Genomic DNA, 19,906 nt, shown 5'->3' on the forward strand with positions numbered 1-19,906 from the left:
ACAAAAACAGTTTTAGATTGTTTTTTTTTTTTTTTTTTTTTTTTAGTATTAGATTAGTTTTGAACTTAGGTAGTGAAGAGAGCATAAAGATGACCATGAGAATTTAAGCTTAATTGATAGTTAATCTTATTAACTGAGCTCAGAAAAGATATGGGATGCAGGAAAAGGACTTTTTTTTTTTCTTTTTAGGCATCATGCAACAGCAGTTGATCACAAGTACTTTAATTAAATATAATTTTATAGTAGGTATGACAAACACTGCCGAGGCAATAGAATTCTACATTTTTTACATGGTGCCTATCCTGAAAACACTTGTAGTCTTTTGGGAAACAAATATGTGCTAAAGCAATGCAATACCAACTAAATATAAAAACATATTTATATTTTAAATAGAAAGAAGTTATTGTAAAAGCAGGTGTGAAATTATAGAAGTGATTAGTCTAAATACATATTTTAAAACAGCTTTGATGCATAGAACATGTATATTAAAGAATAAGGAGACCAATGGGGAAAATGTAAGGTTGAGGAACATTACTTAAATCTAATTCTAGACTCAAAAGAAGTAAATCATACTATCCAAACATAGTTAGTAAAGAAATGTGCTTTGTACTGGCCCCAGAGTCTAGTGGTACCACAAATGAGATGAAAAGGGAATCAAAACTTATCACTACAGAAAACCACCAAGCCACAAAGATAAACAAAAGAGCAAGAAAAGAACAAAGTATCTATAAAAATAACCAGAAGACAATAAAATGTCAGGAATAAGTTCTTATCTACCAGAAACAAATTTGAATGTAAATGTATTAAATTCTCCAACTAAAAGATATAGAATGACTGAATGAATTAGTAAAAAAAAAAAAAAAAAAAAAAAAAAGACACAACTATATGCTGCCTACAAGAAACTTACTTTTCTTGTAAGGACATACATAGGCTGAAAATAAAGAAACAAAAAATGATAATTCATGCAAGTGAAAGCCAAAAGAAAGGAGGAATAGCTATACTTACATCAGATAAAGTGGAATTTAAGTAAAAAACTATAAAAAGACAAAAAGGTCAATATACAATGATAAAAGGCACAATTCAACTAGATATAATAATTATAAATACATACACATGTAACTCCAGTTGACCTAAATATGTAAAGCAATCATTAGATCTAAAGATAAATAGATTGTAATATAATAAAAGTAGGGGACTTTAGCACCCCATTATCAGCAATGAAATAGTCCAGACAGGAAATCAACAATGCAACATTGGATATAAACTACACTCTAGATAAAATAAACATAACAGACATTTACAAAATAATCCATCCAACAGCTACAGAATATATATTATTCTCAACAGCACATGGCATATTCTCCAGGAAAGATTATATGTTAGGCCACAAGACAACTCTTCACAAATTTAAGATCAAAGTCAATCCTAAAAATAGCCAAGTGTTACATCAAACTAAAAAGCTTCTTCACAGCAAAGGAAACAACAATTAAAGTGAAAAGACAACCCATGGAATGGGAGAAAATATTAGCAAATTATTGCTCAGACAAGGGATTGCTATCTAGAATACATAGGGAGCTCAAGCAGCTCACCCATTTAAAAAAAAAAAAAAGATTAATTCCATTAAAAATGAGCAAATGAGCTGAGTAGACAACCCTCCAAGGAAGACTTATCAATGGCCAAAAGGCATATGAAGAAATGTTCAGGGGCCAGCAGGTGGTATGGTAGTTAAGGTGCTGGACACTATCACATGGCCGACACAGTTTGAGTCCCAGACCTGGTGGCTTGCTTTCTTACTCTCCTTTTCTGTGTCTGTCTGTCTTTCTCTGGTCAAATGAAAATAAATGAATGAATAAATAAAATTAAATAAATAATTCTTAAAACAAGAAAGAAAGAAATGTTCAGTCTCTTGTCATAAGGGAATGCAAATTACCACCACAATGAGACATCATTTAAACCCAATTATAATGGCTAGAATAAAAAAATAATAATAAAGGGGTCAACAGATGGTATAGTGGACTACACATAGTCGACCATGGTTCGATTCCTGGACCAAGTAGCTTGAAACTCAGGCCAGGCATGTATATGTGTTTATCCAAGATCCCAGAAGGAGAATGGAAAAGAAGGGATTGTGGCATGGCCATCCCTCCAGTGGGGTGATTTCTTACTTTCTCTCTCTCTCTCTCTCTCTCCCTCTCTCTCTCTCTCTTTCTCTCCCTGGAAAACACACATGTCCAAAGGCATAAACCTCTACAAAAAATAAAAATAAGGAATGACAAGTGTTAATGAGGCTGTGGTGAAAAGGGGAACTCTCTTCCACTGTTGGTGGGAATGTAAATTAGTACAGTCTCTGTGGAAAACAGTAGGGACGTTCCTCAAAAGCCTACAAATAGAAATACCATATAATCCAGTAATCACACTCTTTGGTATTTACCCAAAAGAAAGGAAAACAGTCAGTCAGAAAGACACTTGCGTATCTATGTTTATTTCAGTATTATTTGCAATTGCCAAGACCTGGTCTCGACCTTAGTGCCCCAAAATAAATGACTGGGTTGAAAAACTGTGACACATATAAACTATGGAATATTACTCAGCCATAAAAAAACAATGAGACCCTATTGTCTGATTAAAAATGGATGAACATAGGAGATGTAACGTTAAGCAAAGTGAGCCAAACTTTGACCTCTACCTGCAGTTATCCCCACTTGATCTGTACCAAATGTCTTCTCTCTATGTCAGAAATCAAAAGATCTGAATATATGATAGTAAAGAGGATAAGTGTAGATACTAGAGACTGTAAGGGAGGAGAGTGGGTGGTAGAGAATGGGTGGTAGAGGGTGGGTGGGAGGGGCAAAGGCAGGAAACATTTAACAGACAAAAGAATGTAAAGTTCACTGGTGAAAAAAGAATTCTGTAATTTTTGCTTTATAAAGATAAAAACTTGGGGCCAGCAGGTGGCAATGGGCTCTCACTTGGTTAACCATGTATTTAGTCCTGGACCTAGCAGTTTACTTTCTCTCCCTCTGTCTCTCTCTAGTCAAATGAAAAATAATAATAATAAATAAAATTAAATGAATAACTCTTTTAAAAATACTTAGTAAATAAATGAAAACTTCAGGGGGCCAGCAAGTTGTGTGGTTTTTATGGTGCTGAACTTTCATATGACCAACTACGGTTTGAGTCCTGGATCTAGTGACTTGAAAATCAATCCAGGCACCAAATTCTGGGACAATAACAAAATTGTGACGGAAAAAGAAGGTGATGAGCCAGATACCAAAGTTTTCAATGAATAAGGAGGCATAATCAGAAAGTAGATGGCTATCTTTTTTCTTTTTTTTTTGGAGAGATTTTCGCTATAGGGCGCTTGCGCTAACCAGACAGAGACATAGAGACAGAAAGCGAGAAATCACCCCCCAGGGAGGATGATCACGCCTCAATCCCTTCTCCTCCATTCTCCTCTCGGGATCTTGGACACGCACGCACATGCGCCCAACGTGAGTTTTAAGCCACCGGGTCCGGGACGTGAACTGAGGTCGACTACGTGGGAGTCCAGTGACATAGCCATTATGCTAACTGCTGGTTCCCGAAAGTAGATGGCTATCTTGAAGCTTAGAGAATGATATAGCAGGGCCAACAGGTAGCATGGTGGTTAAGGGCATTGTACTCCCACATGGCTGACCAAGGTTTGAGTCCCAGACCTGGCAGCTTACTTTCTCACTTTCTCACTTTCTCTCTCTCTCTCTCTCTCTCTCTCTCTCTCTCTCTTTGTCCTTCTCTAGTCAAATTAAAACTAACTAAATAAAGTTAAATAAAAAATAATTCTAAAAAAAAGAGAGAGAGAATGATATAGCTATTTCAAGTAATAGAAGCTTCCTAGGAACTTTATAAGCATTTCATTGTGATCCCTAGTCATTTAGGTGTAGGATGTAAAAATAAAGGGAAGTGAGAAATCTGGCCAACTGAGTTTTACTAAAAAGTGACATAAAGTAAGGTAGTTCTGTACATACTGGGATAATGTGAGGCAGAAAACAATAGTGTTCATACTTTTTTTGACCTTGAAGTAGGCATGGAGTTTGAGGCAAATACTCACCTATTATTATAGATGTGTCAAAACAAGAACCAGCTTGAATTTCTAACTAGGTTATCTTCTTTGCTTTTTCTTGTATTTTTCTCTAGCTTATTGGAATAGATTGTTTAAGTCATCTTGGAAAATCTATAGATCTTCTATGTACAAACCAGAAGCCAGTCCTGTGCTATTTGTGGGTGATGTGTGGAAGTTATAAAAATAAAAAGTTGTTATAAGTAATTTAGTTGTTCCAGCTGTATGAAATGGAAAATCAATGTCTGTTAGTTGTGCCCTGTTTCTTGTTCTATGGACAACGTACAGACTGTGTGGGTCTGGGTAGAGAACTTTAAAGAATCTGCTTACAAATTTAAATTGCTAGGTTGTCTCCTTGATAAACAAGGTTGTGGCAGATATATGTCTAGTGTAAAAGAAGTAAGTAACCACCACCAGAATAGTGCCTAACCAGACACTTAGATGCCTAATGTTTAATTTTATAGCTTTTGACTACATACTAGGTACATTAGGCAATTTGTTTAATGACCAAAATTAACAACACTCCTCCCACATAAAAGTGTCTTCTCCCTCCCTATCTTTTCTATCTTTCTTTTTATAGATTCTTTATATAAACTTTCCAATTTGTAATCTAGTTAGGGACTTTTTTCCTTACTTAGTTCTGGGCAGTTGCTGTAATCATTTCTCACTTGTGTCTTCAGCTCTGTAAATGGATTAAATTTACATTTATTTGCTTGTCTGTATATTTAAAGTCTCTTTTATATTTATTTGTTTGTTTATATATTTATGTATTTTCCATGTAGACCCCTAAGTAGTTCATACAACTGAGTATTTGGAATAATAAGCATTTGGGGATTTTTGTAAACTCTTCAAATAACAAATATTTCTATAGTTTTTTTTTATCTATTTTGCTGACCAGATAGCAATTAAGTGTAAATTATTCTATAATATCTATTTTAAATTATTCATCTTGTTACAAAATAAAAATGAAAGAAACTTTAAAACCCTCTTTTAAGTTACAGTACATTATTCCAAGTATGTGGGAATTAGTTTCGGAAGAGACATTTCCTGGAGGACAAAAAAAAAAGGGAAGGTTGCATCTCCAATTTAAATACTTCCTTGAGTTCATTTTCATAATTAAGTCACCCTTTTCAAATTTTGTAAGTGGGCCAGCCATGTAGCCTAGTGGTTAAGGGAACCAAATCCACATGGCTATCTGCAGTTTGAATCCTAGCCCTGAAATCTTGGAAGTGGCAGACGTGTGTGTGTGTTTTATCTCAGCAGGATGAAGACATGGAAGAGAAGGGATTGCAACGTAACCATGCCCCATTTCTCCACCTCTCTCTCTCTCTCTCTCCACAAGCACATGCATCCTCTGGCAGTTAAAAAGATCGGTAACTATATTATTTAAATAACCTGCAAAAATTGAGAATTTTCTAACTACATGTTTTCTGCTTTTTTGTAGAGGAACTATGATGAGAAGGCCTTATGAACCAGGAATATTTTGTACTAAATGTGGCAAACGTGACAGATGCACAGATTTTCTATGCAGTAAGATACAGAAAATAACTTAAACATGAAAAAGAAATCCATTATGCATTGGACAGCTAGAAAAATGAAGTGATTGAATGCTAGTTTTTCATTGTTTTGCTAATTTTGTTCCTTTGGTTAGAATGCTATTATTATTTTCAAAGGAGAATTAAAACGGTATCATCTTTAGCTGTTTCAAAACTGCAGAATTTTTTCTGCTTCCTCTTATGATTATTCCTCATCTGGGGACATACTAGAACTTCAGAAAGAAGGAATGAAAACAGTTATACTCTGTAAAATCATCACGGCTAATTACTGAAACAGCAGCCTTTTTTTTAACAATGATTTCTTTAAAAGATAAGATATTCCAAAGTATTAGTAAAGAGAAAAAGAGCAAAGTAGGAAATGTTTAGTAGTCTTCTCTTTTTGTTTCCACAAAAACTAAAATTCCCCCCAATACTCAGGAAGCAAAAAGTAGAAAATGTTTGATTCATTTTACTTCTTAGAGTTTTTCTTTTTTTTATTTATTTTTACATTTTTCACAAACATTTACTTTACATATCAGAAAATTTTTGCTCAGACTCCATAGTTCTTGACAGTTAATGAACAGCTTTCAAAATTTCAGAATACTCAATTTTAAACATAATGTTCACAATATTTCTTACAACTTTGTGACTCTATATAACAACAGAAACAGTATGGTTTTAAATATTTTTGAAAATATTTACATGTCAACTACACAAATTGTTGAAAAGCAAATGTCCAGCACATAAGTCACACATAAATACCTTGTCAATTCATTCCCGACTACCAGATATTCTGTGATATACCATCTGCTAGCAAAGATCAGTCTCTTTTTCTTCCTTCAAAGTCTTTCTCAAGATAATTCTCTGGTGTGGTTGCTCTGTTGCAAACTCTACTGATTACAATGCTGGGCTGGAAAAGTCTGCCAGGCAAAACTATTTATGGTACCAGGTCATCTTTCTAAGAGCTTCTGTTGGCTTACTTGAGATCCACCTTAGTTCCATAGTTTCCTGATTAATCTTCAGGCATGACATTCCAGTCAAAGCCGTGTCCAATAATGAGATTTCCAATTTCTGATTCAATGCAACAAGCATTATTAAACATATGTAAATAACCCTTCTGCCACAAAATAAGAATACTCCCAAACATTTTCCAATTACAGAGGGGTCAAGAAGGAAGAAAAATTTATGTTTCCATTTAAAGAAACAAACAAGAAAAATACTTTAACAAATTGCTGAACCCCAATCAACAGCTCAAAAGAAAGTAAAATGTTTAAATTGGGTAAACAAAGCATAGTAAAAAAAATCAGTAACATTTTACTCAAAAGTCATAAAATTTTATTTCTCCACTTCACCCTTATGTTCAAACTCTCTCCTGTTGAATATGCAGTGTTACTGTGGTCCAATCTTTCTGTTTAAATCCTAGAAGTTAACATTCATCATTATTATTGGTATTTCTTGTTTCTAGCATTAAATTGGTCATTTTCTTGGTTGCTTTTCATTCTCTTACTTCTGAATGTGTCTTTATTTTCTTGGTAGAACACTCCTTTCAGAAGAGAGAGACATAGAGACAGAAAGCGAGAAATCACCCCCCAGGGGGGATGGTCATGCCGCAATCCCTTCTCCTTCATTCTCCCCCCGGGATCCTGGGCACGCACGCACACGTGCCTGGCATGAGTTTTAAGCCACCGGGTCCAGGACGTGAACCGTGGTCGACTACGTGGGAGTCCAGGGACAAAGCCATTACTCTAACTGCTGGTTCCCTGTTCTCTTATTTCTGTATGTGTCTTTAGTTTTTTTTTGGTAAAGCACTCCTTTCAGAACTTCTTGAAGAGTGGGTTTGCTACTGGCGAATTCTTTCAGGTCTTGTTTATCTGAGAATGTTTTTATCCATTGTTTCCATATGAAAGATTAATCTTGCTGCTTATAGTATTCTTGGTTGAAACTGCTTTTCACTTAACACTTTGAATACATTTTCCTGTTCTTTCCTTGCTCACATTGTTTCTGATGAGAGGTCTGAGGTTAGCCTGATTAGATAACCTTTATAAATAACCTGACATTTCTCTCTTCCCAATTTTAGTATCTTGTCTTTGTAGATTTGGCCCGTCTGACTATGATGTGCCTTGGAGAAGATCTTCTTGGGTTGATTCTGTTAGGGGTCCTTTGTATTTCTTGGGTCTGGATATTTGAATGCCTCTCTAGATTTGGAAAATTTTCTTCCAAGATTTCATCAAATAGATTATCAATGCCCTTATTAGTTTCCTCACTTTCTGGGATACCGATTATCTGGATGTTTGGGCGTTTAATGCTGTCTAGTATTTCTCATATAGTATTCTCATTTTGGGGGGTTATTTTCTCAGGGTTTTTTTTGCTGTTTTTTCTAGATCAGAGGTTTTCCCTTCAACATCCAAGATTTTATTTTCTGCATGGACTAATCTGCTTTTAATACTTTTGAGGGAGTTTTTGATTTCCTGAATGGCAGCCTTCTCTATCAGGCCCATTTGATTCTTCTTTATGGTGTTTATTTCCTCTTTCAGATTAAGGAAGAACTTCAACACCTCCTGGAACTTGTTGTCTCTTTTCGCCTGCATCTTGTGGAGTTCATTAGCTCTTAACTCTTGCATCTCATTTAGTTTTGTCACTATGAATATTCTGAATTCTCTATCAGACATTTCTATGAGTTCTACTGTACTGTCTGTGGATGAGGAGGGATTGTTCTTTTAGGGGAGAGATATTTTCTTGGCTTTTCATGTTTCTTGTGCCTCTGCGGTGGTTTCTGGTCATTCTGTGACAAAATCTCTCCTCCACTGTGCTTCGTAATGTAGTATCCACAGAAAGAGATTAGGAGTTCAGATTTATAAAAAGAAATTTCTTCCTTAAATCAGGAGGTTCAATAAGCACTGAGGATTTCAATGACTCTGAAAGTATTCAGATGCTTGGTCACTGTGCACCTGGGCCTATCTAGATATTCAGGGTGCAGGGTGTGGAGAGTGAAGCTTAGAGTGGGAAAGTAAGGTTAGAACATAGCTTCCCTGAAGAGGCCAGGACACACCTCAGCTTTAACATGACTTTTTGTCTGAATATTTCAGGAGTCTAGAAAATGGAGTTTAGAGCATAGCTTCCCTGAACAGGTCAGGACACACCTCAGCTTTAAAATGGCTTCTTGTCTGAATATTTCAGGAGTCTCATTTTTTAGATTTTTAAACATAAGTGCTTATACTTCAAAGCATAACTATATCTGGACTATTCAATGTGTAGAGGAATGTATAAAAATAAATTCAGACAGTGAGAAGCATAATATTCTTTTGTGCTTAAAAAAAAGCTACCAGACAGTTTTGTTATAACACGACCCATCCTAATACTTCTGTTCTTGTTTTACTTTTATAAAAATGCAAAGTCTTGCTCTTTCTCTTCCTCTTCCCTTTTTCATTGTCTCTAGAAATTCAGTACTAAAACTGCTTGTAGTTCAAAGGAAGGTTAGTATCCACACAGAGGGACCGCCAGATGTGATACATTAGAGCCTAAGTGAGATGACAGAGGATCCTCACGAGGTGCAATGAACATGAGGATATGGCCTAAGCCAACTGACCATGGTGACCACATGGAAGTGTGGCCTACATGGAAAATCAGAGGCCTCACGGAGCGGTGTGTTTTTACATGTGATCAAGGAGTATAAGAGCCAGAGCAGGAAATGCACACCAAGTCCTCTGGGATGACAGCATCAAGCTGGCAACTTTTTTCTGCCTATCTTTATTCAAAATAAAAGTTATTTGTACTTCTTGAAACTTTTCTGTAGTTAGGGATTGTTTCACTTCTTTTTAAATTTCTCAAAAAAAAATTAGAAAACTTCAGATGAAAGTATGTTCATGCAGGGATAGTTCAGTATATGGTGTCTGTAGCTGAGCAGGTTGAGGAAAGCATCACATGGGGTAAGAAGGGAAAGGCCGGGCATAGAGTATCAGAGTCTGAACAGCTGAGGGGCATCCATGGGAGGGTGGTCTGGCATTGGTTGGTTGATGGAACCCAAGCAGAATGAGGGGGAAATTTCACATACAGGGATGACTTAACAAGAAATTTCACAACCTAAGCAGGTAAGGGGACATCCATGCTTAGGGGCAACTTCATGTGAGCTGCTGCAGTCCAAACTAGGTGAGGAAAGCTTTCATATGGAGAAAGTGATGTGGCATGGACCAGTACTTGTGGGATAAGGAGGGAATCCAAACATTGGAAAAGCCCAGAGCTGGGTTTCAAAATCTGAGCAGGACCAGAAGGTGTTGAAATGGAGATCCAGCCTGTAGGATGGCAGATTAAATACAGAATACCCAATTAAAGTTGAATTTCAGAGAAATAATCATTAGGGTAATTATGTTCTAAACATTGCATGAAACATACTTATACTATAAAATTATTTGTTGTTTTCTGAAATTCGAGTTTAACTGGGAATTCCTTACGTTTATTTGGTAAATCTGACCACTCTATCTGCCTGGTGTGGGGTATCTAGCTCAGGCAGGCCACCTGTGGGAGAGGGGACAAAAGCAATGAGGGCAATTGGAAGTATACTGAGGGATCAAATAAGTAAATGAATAAGGATACTGGGGGCCATTTTTTTGTCACTGTCAGAGAATGGAGTACAAATACGAAAAGGAAGAAAATAAAGGTGAATCTTTTGGTAGTGAATTGGAATTAGATATATTAGAACACACAGATTCCAATTAAAATAGATAAACGTATATGTAAATATATGTATACGTCTACACACATATATTCTATAGACCGCCTTGGAGAAGTGACCCCAAGAGCAATAAGCATAAGTGGCACCTAGATCTTGGTTTCTAAATTTCAGTCTGTAAGAAAAGGAACCAGGGCTCATTAGATCAAAGCCTGCTTCCAGTGCTAGAGAAGAGAAAGTATAAGATGAATCCAAAATATCTTTTTTATAATTGAAGTAAGTATTCAAAGAATGATGGGAACATACACCAAAAAAGCATAGATACCATCTTAAAGGGCCTTCACTGGTCAAATTTGGAGAAATTTGAACCAAACTAAAGATAATAATATCAATTATAATTCATTAGTAGCACAGGAAGCTGGATCCATACTTATGTAAATTAATAAATGACTGCATCAAAAGTTTGATGAGAAAGTGTATTTAGCTAGTTTCAAAATAACTTCCCATAAAAATACTTAATTACTGAGAAGAAAAGAGTAACTTCACAGCGGAGCCACCTGTCAGGTACCACCCTAACCAAGTAATCAAAGTGAACATCATTAGTGATGGGAAAACCAGATGCTGGGAGGATACAGTGGGCAGAGCATAGCATTAGTTCTGTGGTATCATTAGCAAAGATGGATAACCTCATCCAGTCACATGGAAGCATTATTTAAGTCCAGATTACAGATTTGGTTTTATATATATATATTTTTTTTTTGAGAGATTTTCGCTATAGGGCTCATGCGCTCGCCAGACAGACAGAGAGAGACATAGAGACAGAAAGCAAGAAATCACCCCCCGGGGGGATGGTCACGCCGCAATCCCTTCTCTTCCATTCTCCTCTCAGGATTTTGGGCACGCACGCACACACGCCCAGCATGAGTTTTAAGCCACTGGGTCCGGGACGCAAACTGCGGTCGACTACGTGGGAGTCCAGCGACATAGCCATTACGCTAACTGCTGGTTCCCTGCAGATTTGTTTTAACAAGTGAAGATTTGTCTATGAAATAATTGGCTGTTTTTTTAAAAAAGTAAAGATTATGAAAGTAAAAACAAAACAAACAAAAAAATGCCCCAGACTGAATAAAACTGAGCCATGAAAACTCAATACATGATTCTGAATAGTATTATTTTGCTATAAAAGTCCAACTGGCAAAAATTGAATAGGAGGATCCAAAGGTTAAATAATAGTCATCCAACTGTGAATTTCCTGATTTTGATGCAGAAGAATCCTTGCTTGTAGGAAATATACTCAAAGCCCACTTGAGTGATGAAACATCAGGTTGACAACTTGCATGTATATGGTTCAAAATAAAATTTATTTGTACCATATTAAAATAGTTTTGTAAGTTATGGATTATTTGTAAGTTTTTAAAACATGTTCTTTTAAAAAGTTGCAAAATCTCATGAAAGCAAATCTGCTTAAAGGATTTTGTTACAATCCAGGGAAGAAAAGTGGTTCACATGACAGTTTATAAGAGAAATAGATGGGCCAGCAGTTGGCATGGTGTTTAAGGGCTTTGGACTCCCACACAGCCGACCACGGTTCAAGTCCTGGACCTGACGGCTTGCTTTCTCACCTTCTCTCTCTCTCTCACACATTCTGTCCCTCTCTGGTCAAATTTAAATAAATAAGTAAATAAATAAATAAAGTTAAATACAATAATTATTATAAAATTGAAATAGAGATGAAAATTCCCACATGGGTGACCACAGTTCAATTCCTGGACCTGGTGGTTTCCTTGCTTACTTGCTTTCCCACGTTCCCTCCCTTTCTCTCTCTGTCTCTCTCTAGTCAAATTAAAAATAAATGAATGAATAAATAAGAATTAAAATAATTTTTTAAAAATATTAGCAAATCTTAGAGATATACTACACTAGAAATAAAAAGAAAAATAAAAGGAAATAATGTAAGGTCCAGATTTGGGAACTGGGTGATTATGCAATTTATTGAGGTATGAGTTTTAAGACAAGGGAAAGCTATAGAAACAGATGATGAGAAATAGATAATGGGTTTAGTTTGAATCATTATCAGTTTTTGATAACTGTTTAAGAGCTCAATAGACAGACTGACCAGTAAGTTCGAGATACAAATCAGGGCTACACTTCAGAATCATTAACAAACAGATGAGATTTTAAATGTAAAAAAGGAAAGAGTCACCTGGTAACAACACTTACAGAAGTATACCACAAATGGAATGCTGGGTGAAAAATAATGAGAAATACTGAAAGAGAATGGGAAGAAATGGTAAGAGAAAGACACGGAGAAGAGAAACGGATGTTCATGTCTACAAAACTTCTTGCCGGGATTTTGATAAAAATAGCATTAAACTTACAGGTCAATTTCGATATAAGGGATATTGACTATATCGAATCTTTTAGTACATAGACACGATTTGTTTCCCCATTTATTGGGGCACTTTTTTAGTTTTTTCATTAATATTTCATACTTTTCAAAATACAGATTCTCAACATGTTTTGCTAGTTTTCCCTAAATTTTATTTTTTTGGGGGGAGGTACTTTTCATAAATGCTATTTAAATTTTTTTTTTTTGCTTTTTTAAATTTTCAAGTAATATTTTAAAATGTTTTTGTTACTGATTTTTACTATGATTCCATTCTGGTCAGAAACACATTGTATAGGAATTTTAGTTCTTTTAAATCTGTTAAGTTTCTGCTTTTGTATTTTGTTTTCCTGGCCTGTGATATCTGCTACCTTTGTATGTTCCATGAGCACTTGAAAAGAATGTGATTCTGCTCTTGTTTAGTGTAAGGTACTATAGATAAAGTGGCATTGTTGAGTCCCTCTGCATCCTTGATTACTTTCTTCCTAGCTGTTTTACCAAATTTTGAACAACGGATATTGAAGTTTGACTATAATTATAGATTTTTGTTTGTTTGTTTGTTTTTAAAATAATTATTCATTTTTTATTTATTTCATTGATTTTTTTAATTTGACCAGAGAGAGACAGAGGGTGAGAGTGAGAGAGAGAGGAAGTGAGAAAGCAAGCCACCAGATTCAGGACCCGAATCCCAGTCGGCCATGTGGGAGAGTCCAGCACCTTAACCACCACACCACCTGCTGGTCCCAATTATAGATGTTTTTATTCCTCTTAATGTTATCAGTTTTGCTTCAAGAATGTTCAAATTCTGTTAAGTGCACACTTTTTTGAGGTTTGATCATTTTATCAGGCTGTAAAGTCCCTCTTTTATCCCTGATAATTTTCATTGCACTGAACTCTATTTCATCTATATTAATATAGCCACTTCATCTTTCTGTTCATATGTTTATTTTTAAACTATCTTTATTATATTTCAGTGAGTTTCTTCCAGACAATATGATGCTGTGTCATGTTTTTAAATCTGACAATCTCTGTTGTAATTGGTGTATTAAAAACACTTATATTTAGTTTAATTTTTAATATGGCAGGACTGGGGGTCTACCATTTTGTTATTCATTTTCTGTCTTTATTTCCCTTGGCTTTTTATTGCTGTTTCCCATTATATGCCTTCCTTTGAGTTATTTGGATTTTTTTCCGAATTTTAATATTTTTCTGTATAAATTTCTAGCGATTTCTCTAGGAATCACAACATGTATATTTAATTTTCTATAATCTAATTGGAATCAGTAGTTGACTACTTTAATTGGAATACAGACCCCTTCCCACCATGCAGCTCCCAGTTCTCTCCCCATATAGTCTATAGATGTCTTGCATATCTGCATATCTATCTATCTATCTATCTATCTATACATATATATACATACATTGAAAATGCCATCAATGACATACTTTTGTTTTTAACTCTCAAATGTATTTTGAAGCACTCAAGAGAAAAACAAATAACTTATTATATTTATCCAGATGGTTTATTAGATATACTATTTTGCGGCTCTTCTTTCATTCATGATATTCCATGCTTTCTTCTGGTATCATTTACCTTCTATATGAAGAATTTATTTTAGCCATTTTTGGTTTTTGTTTAATTTCATGTGCTCACTATAAAGAGACAGACAGGGAGAGGGAGCAAGATAGAGAATGTGAAAAAGCACACTCCCAGGGGGTCAGCCACACTGCAATCCCTTCTCTTCCATTCTCATCTCAGGAATTTTGCAATACACACACAAGTGCCCAATGTTTTCCAAGTCACCGGATCTGGGACTGAACCATGCAACTGGCCATGTGGTCTCCACCCACCAGAACTACCATGCCACTAGCAGACTCTACTTTAGCAGATTTTTATTGCAAGTCTGCTGACTAGAATTGTCTTAGTGTGCCTTATGCTGTAATGATACACAGTAATTGAATATAAAAACAACAATTTTAAGAAATTAAAAGAAAAAAGAAATTTTCAACTTTTCTTCGTTCTAAAAGACCATTTTGCTAAATGTAGAAATGTAAAGTTCCTTTTTTGACAGTTACTTTTATTTTAGCACTTCAAAAATAGTATGTCACTTTCTTCTGATCTCTATGGTTTTTGATAAGAAATCTATAGTCATTTAACTTTTTATTTGCTTATAGGTAATGTCATTTTTCTCTTATTCCTTTCAAGGTCTTTTTTTTTTTTATTTTTTTTGTCTTTAGTTTTCAGCAATTTAATTATAATGAGCCTGAGTGTGAATTCCCTTGGACTTATTCCATTTGATTTATGAGCAGCTTCTTCTGTATGTTTGTATCTTTTTCAAAACTTAGTAAATTGTCAGCCATTATTTCAAACTGTTTTTCAGCACCACATTTCTTCTTTTGCTCTTACGACATAAATATCAAACTGTTGTTGTCCCACAGGTTCCTTGAGGCTCTCTTGAAATTTTTATCAAGCCACTGCAACTCTCACATCCATACAAATCCTTGTCTGACTTGAAACCACCTCTAAAGATTCTTTTACATCTTGCAAATTTTACTTGTGTTTCTCTCATTGACAACCTCTAACCTGAAGCCTAAAGAGAAAGGAATTCATAGAAAGGTAGTTTCTGGCTTCAGCTCTATGGTATATTTAAAATAGACTTTTTCAAATACACTACAGTGTATGTTAAATACACTGCTTTGGTAGTATACCATGGCAACTGAAAAGTCCCACAAAGAGGGGAAAAATTCAGTATGGCCTTACTTACTCTGTACCATAACAATTCTAAGAAGCAATGGAGTTGCTAAAAAAAAAAAAATGGCTAGACCACCTGTGATGTCATGGGGGAAGGTCCCAGCTTCATGTCCCAAGTTCTCATATTCATGAATCACAGCATGAAAAACTTGTTGGAGATGCCATTGTCTTTCTGTTTCTGTCTCTGTCTCTGTCTATCTCATAGAAGAAATAAATATACTTTTTAAAAAAAAGACATTGGGGTAATTTCTATATACTGAATGTAGTAAGTCCTAGTCAAGAATTTATATCTAGCCAGACCAAACCTATTATTTAAGTATGTGCAGACAGTGTTTTGGGGAGCTTGCCGTAACTGTGATACCTAGTGCTGAGGGGCACTTCCCCCTAGAGGATGGCCTTTGCTAAAAAAAAGGAGGAAATGAATGGAAAATTTTCAGTGAAAGCAATATTTATAAGCATTGAAATTTAATTATTAGACCATAAATAAAACAAACCTGAGGATTATAGTTACAAAACAAAATGTACACGTAATAAATTCTGGCAATATATGAATGATATAATTAATAAAACTAGGGAAAAGAAAAGTAGAAAACATGCATATTTCTTCATCATTATACCTAGTTGATACGTCAAATCATAGATGTAAGCAAATTTAAATATATTTAAATAGTTAATGAAATGCCGAAGTAAAAGAAGGATATAATCAATGGAAATTAGTAATGAGAAGTGAAGGACAATGCAGAGAAGGAACATACTGTTACATCATTGCTCCTACTTGGTGATCAATATACACACACACACAGAATGAAGAGAAAATAACAGCTCTAATACAGAAATCAGTATATAAAATATGAAGTAAGAAGCACAGAAGGCTAAAATAACTTCAAGATCAGGAGGTCAGTTCATTTTCAAGGTCCTTGAAGAGTGAGTCCTAAATTTCTTCTTAAGGGAATCTCATTGCAAGACAAAGCCCTTCGATGCTACTGAGCTCTTTATGTGTGAGAACCAAATTATCTTGACTCCTCCACCTAGTGGAATTCAGGAATAGTTGTTTGCCTTCTCTGCCCAGGTGAACAGAAGCAAGAGACTTTATTTTCTGAAAAGGATTATGATGTCATTGGACTACATAGCTTAAAAAGCAATGAATGCCAGGCAACAGGATTAATTTTGCCATTTGGAAAAGAACTTCTGAAAATAATTTAAAAAGGAATGTGAAGGGCCAGCTAGTAGCATGGTAATTAAAATGGTTAGATTTCAGATGGTCAGTTGCATGATTCAAGTTCTGCACCTGGCAGCTTGAAAAGAACATTCAAGGCACATGTGTATATATGCCCAAAACCCTGAAAAGAGAGATGGAAGAGAGGAGATTGTAGCGTGACCATAGCCCATGGAGGTGCTTTCTTACTTTCCCTTTCTCTGTCTTGCTCTCTCTCATCAAGTGCACACATCTTCTAGCAAATGTTAAAAAAAAAATAATAACAATAAAAATAAAGGAAAGTGAGTAGATTTAGGAGATTAATTTGGAGTAATTTGGGAATATGGGGGAAGACAAATTAAAAGAAATGTAGAATCCTAGACAGTCAGAACTGGAATAATAGTCATTATTATTAAAGAATGATAGTCTCGGGAACCAGCAGTTAGTGTAATGGCTATGTCGCTGGACTCCCACGTAGTCGACCACAGTTCGTGTCTCGGACCTGGTGGCTTAAAACTCACGCCGGGCGCGTGTGCGTGCGTGCCCAAAATCCCAAGAGGAGAATGGAGGAGAAGGGATTGCGGTGTGACCATCCCCCCTGGGGGGTGATTTCTCACTTTCTGTCTCTATGTCTCTCTCTGTCTGTCGGGCGCGTGCACGCGCCCTATAGCAAAAACCTCTCCAAAAAAATAAAAATAAAAAAAGAATGATAGTCTTTAGAGGACAGAAGCGGAATGACTTATATAAGGTAACACAATGATTTAGAGCTAAATTAGTACTAGAATTAATTATCTTCTTATTCCTGTATTTTCATACTCTCTCTAGCAGATGAGACTGACTTTTATTAAAAGAGAATACGGGGTACTTCATGACTGGGCTGGCTGTTGGTTGGTGGGGAGAGACATCAAAGATGATGGCATAATGTCTGAGAGCTACGAGAATGGTAGCCCTATTGTGGGAAGATATTATATTCTAGAGAAAGAAGAAATTTTATGTAATTTTTTTATGAAATTTCTTTTTTTTCCCCTAGGTAATGCAGATCGTGACCAAGCCATATGTATGTATTGTCTTTCTTAGTTCTTGAACAATTTAACTACTTTATGTGAAATCTAGCTTTCAATTGCTTCTTTATTTACAGATTACCGATTTTGGTATCCAAGGTGGGAAGTGCCCCGGCCAATTGTATGTGATCCACTGTGCATGTTTATTTTATCCCTGAGAACACTATGTTTCATAGTATGCGTCATCATTGTTTTCATGGTACAGCCTTATTTTCCAAATATCTTACTGGAACAGCAAATGATATTTACCCCTGAGGAGTATGAAATAGAGGCAAGAGAGGAAGAAGAAAACGAAAATGACGAAGAAGAGGGAATGGAAATAGAGGATGAAGAAGAAAAAGAAGAAGAGCTTGAACAAGAGGAAGAGGAGGCACCAGAGAAGGAAGAAGAGCAAGAGAATTAAGAGGGAAAAAAAATGAGGAGGAGGAAGAGAGGGAGGATGTGTCACCAACAATTATAATAGAAACACACACAGAGAGCCAAAATTTAAAAAACAAAATACTGAACTTTAACAAGGAAGCAAATATACAAACCACTATTATGATATTATTTATTCCCTTGTGTTTCTTATGCTTATTCAACAAATTTAAATTTGAAACAAAAGCACATACTTTATAGTACATGTTAAGGGAAGCTCTTAGTCACTAAGGGCAGATAAAGATGGAATGATAGAAACACTGTAAAAATTTGACCAGTCTAATTTGTCTTAAAATTTTACTATGGTATCCTGATAAAGGAAGGAATTGGAATTTTCTAAATATGTTTCCATCCTTGTGCTTTTAATATTTTTAAGTGAGTTATTAAGTTTCTCAAGTACTGAATTATCTAAATTACTTAGACTATTCCAAATTTAGAACAACCATTTCATAAGTTTTTTTTGTATTTCTTATTACTATCATAGTGGTTACTGATAGTGATGGTGGTAGGATTTTCTATGTGATATCAAGGGATTTGATATCATTATTTATTTTTGTAAAATATGTTTTAGGGATAACTTAAGTGGTAAATATACATCCTGTTAGGAGAAAAATTTATTATTTCTATTTTATGTTCAACATTTTATTAAAAGCTTGCTGTAATCTGTTGCCATGAATGGCTAACAAATGGCAAAAAGGTAATTACTTGTGATCGAGCAATCTGGCTGCTTCCCAGTGTATTCATGATAAAAATAAAATAAATCGATAAAAAGTTATTTACTTGTAGTTGTTTAATATGTATAATAGAAGTTCATGAATTAATAAAATAAGTTTACTTACCACTGGTAATACTAATAAATTAATTGAATAAAACTACATTATACCTAACATAGCAAAATATGTCAAATTTTATAAACTTTAGATTTTAGATTTATTAATTCGGTTGTGCTCATGTGTGTCAGTATTATATGAAAACTCTTTTCTTGGGACCAGCAGATAGTGTAATGGCTGGACTCTTGTAGTCCACCACGGTTCAAGTCCCAGACTCAGCCCCAAACTCACACCAGGTACATGTGCATGCATGCCCAGAATCCCAAGAGGAGAATGGAGAAGGGATTTTGGCAAGGCCAAATCCTGCCCCCAGGGGCAATTTCTCACTTTCTCTCAGTCTCTTCAACAAGCCCATGTACCCTATAGCAAAAAACTCTCTTAGCAAAATAAAACAAAACAAAAGGCCTATTCTTAAATGGAGCAGTTTTGATGAGAAAAAAAGTAAAATAAGTAAGTAAAATAAATATATAAAAAAAAGCCCTGAACTATACTCCTGGATATGAGAATTTTGAGGTTTTTGTTTATTTTCTATGCTTTGCTTTGTTTTTTCTCTAAGAGTTCTGCTTTGTAAAGTTTTTGTCATTATTGTTTCTGTAGAGTTAAACTCTTTTCTACCCTGCCTCCTAAGAAAAAGCCTTAAGCAGAGAAAAAGCATTGTTCTCTATAGTGATTCGATTGACTACTATTATTATACATTTGTATTCTGGTTTATAGTTTCCAAAGTGCTTTCACATCATTATTTGATACACAAAACCACTCTAAGGAGTGCCTCTGGTTTTAAAATGAAAGAATTGACCTTGGATTTTGTCTTGACCCGGGGGACAGCCGAACGGGTTTTCTGAGTGAAGGAGTGAGAGCCGGGTCAAGCAGCGTAGTATTACAACACGGAGACGACAGTGTCGTCTGTTTATTGTGGGCAGCACGGTACAGCACAGAGACGACGCAGTGTCACAGCTCTTAAGGGTCGC

At 35.4% G+C, this 19,906-nt stretch overlaps 1 protein-coding gene across 1 annotated transcript in view; it reads left to right on the forward strand.

The window, feature by feature from the left end:
• GLIPR1L2 (GLIPR1 like 2) overlaps positions 1 to 17,882 on the forward strand; it is a 46,175-nt gene extending 28,293 nt beyond the window's left edge. The window contains exons 4-5 of the mRNA XM_027769698.1: positions 5,541 to 5,626; positions 17,661 to 17,882. Of these exons, the coding sequence (XP_027625499.1) occupies positions 5,541 to 5,626; positions 17,661 to 17,707 (133 nt within the window). The 3' untranslated portion in view covers positions 17,708 to 17,882. The remainder of the gene's footprint in view (positions 1 to 5,540; positions 5,627 to 17,660) is intronic.
• Positions 17,883 to 19,906: the final 2,024 nt, after the last annotated feature.

The sequence above is a fragment of the Tupaia chinensis genome, unplaced genomic scaffold, assembly GCF_000334495.1.
Source record: "Tupaia chinensis unplaced genomic scaffold, TupChi_1.0 Scaffold000085_1, whole genome shotgun sequence".
In the NCBI taxonomy this organism is placed as follows: Eukaryota; Metazoa; Chordata; class Mammalia; order Scandentia; family Tupaiidae; genus Tupaia; species Tupaia belangeri.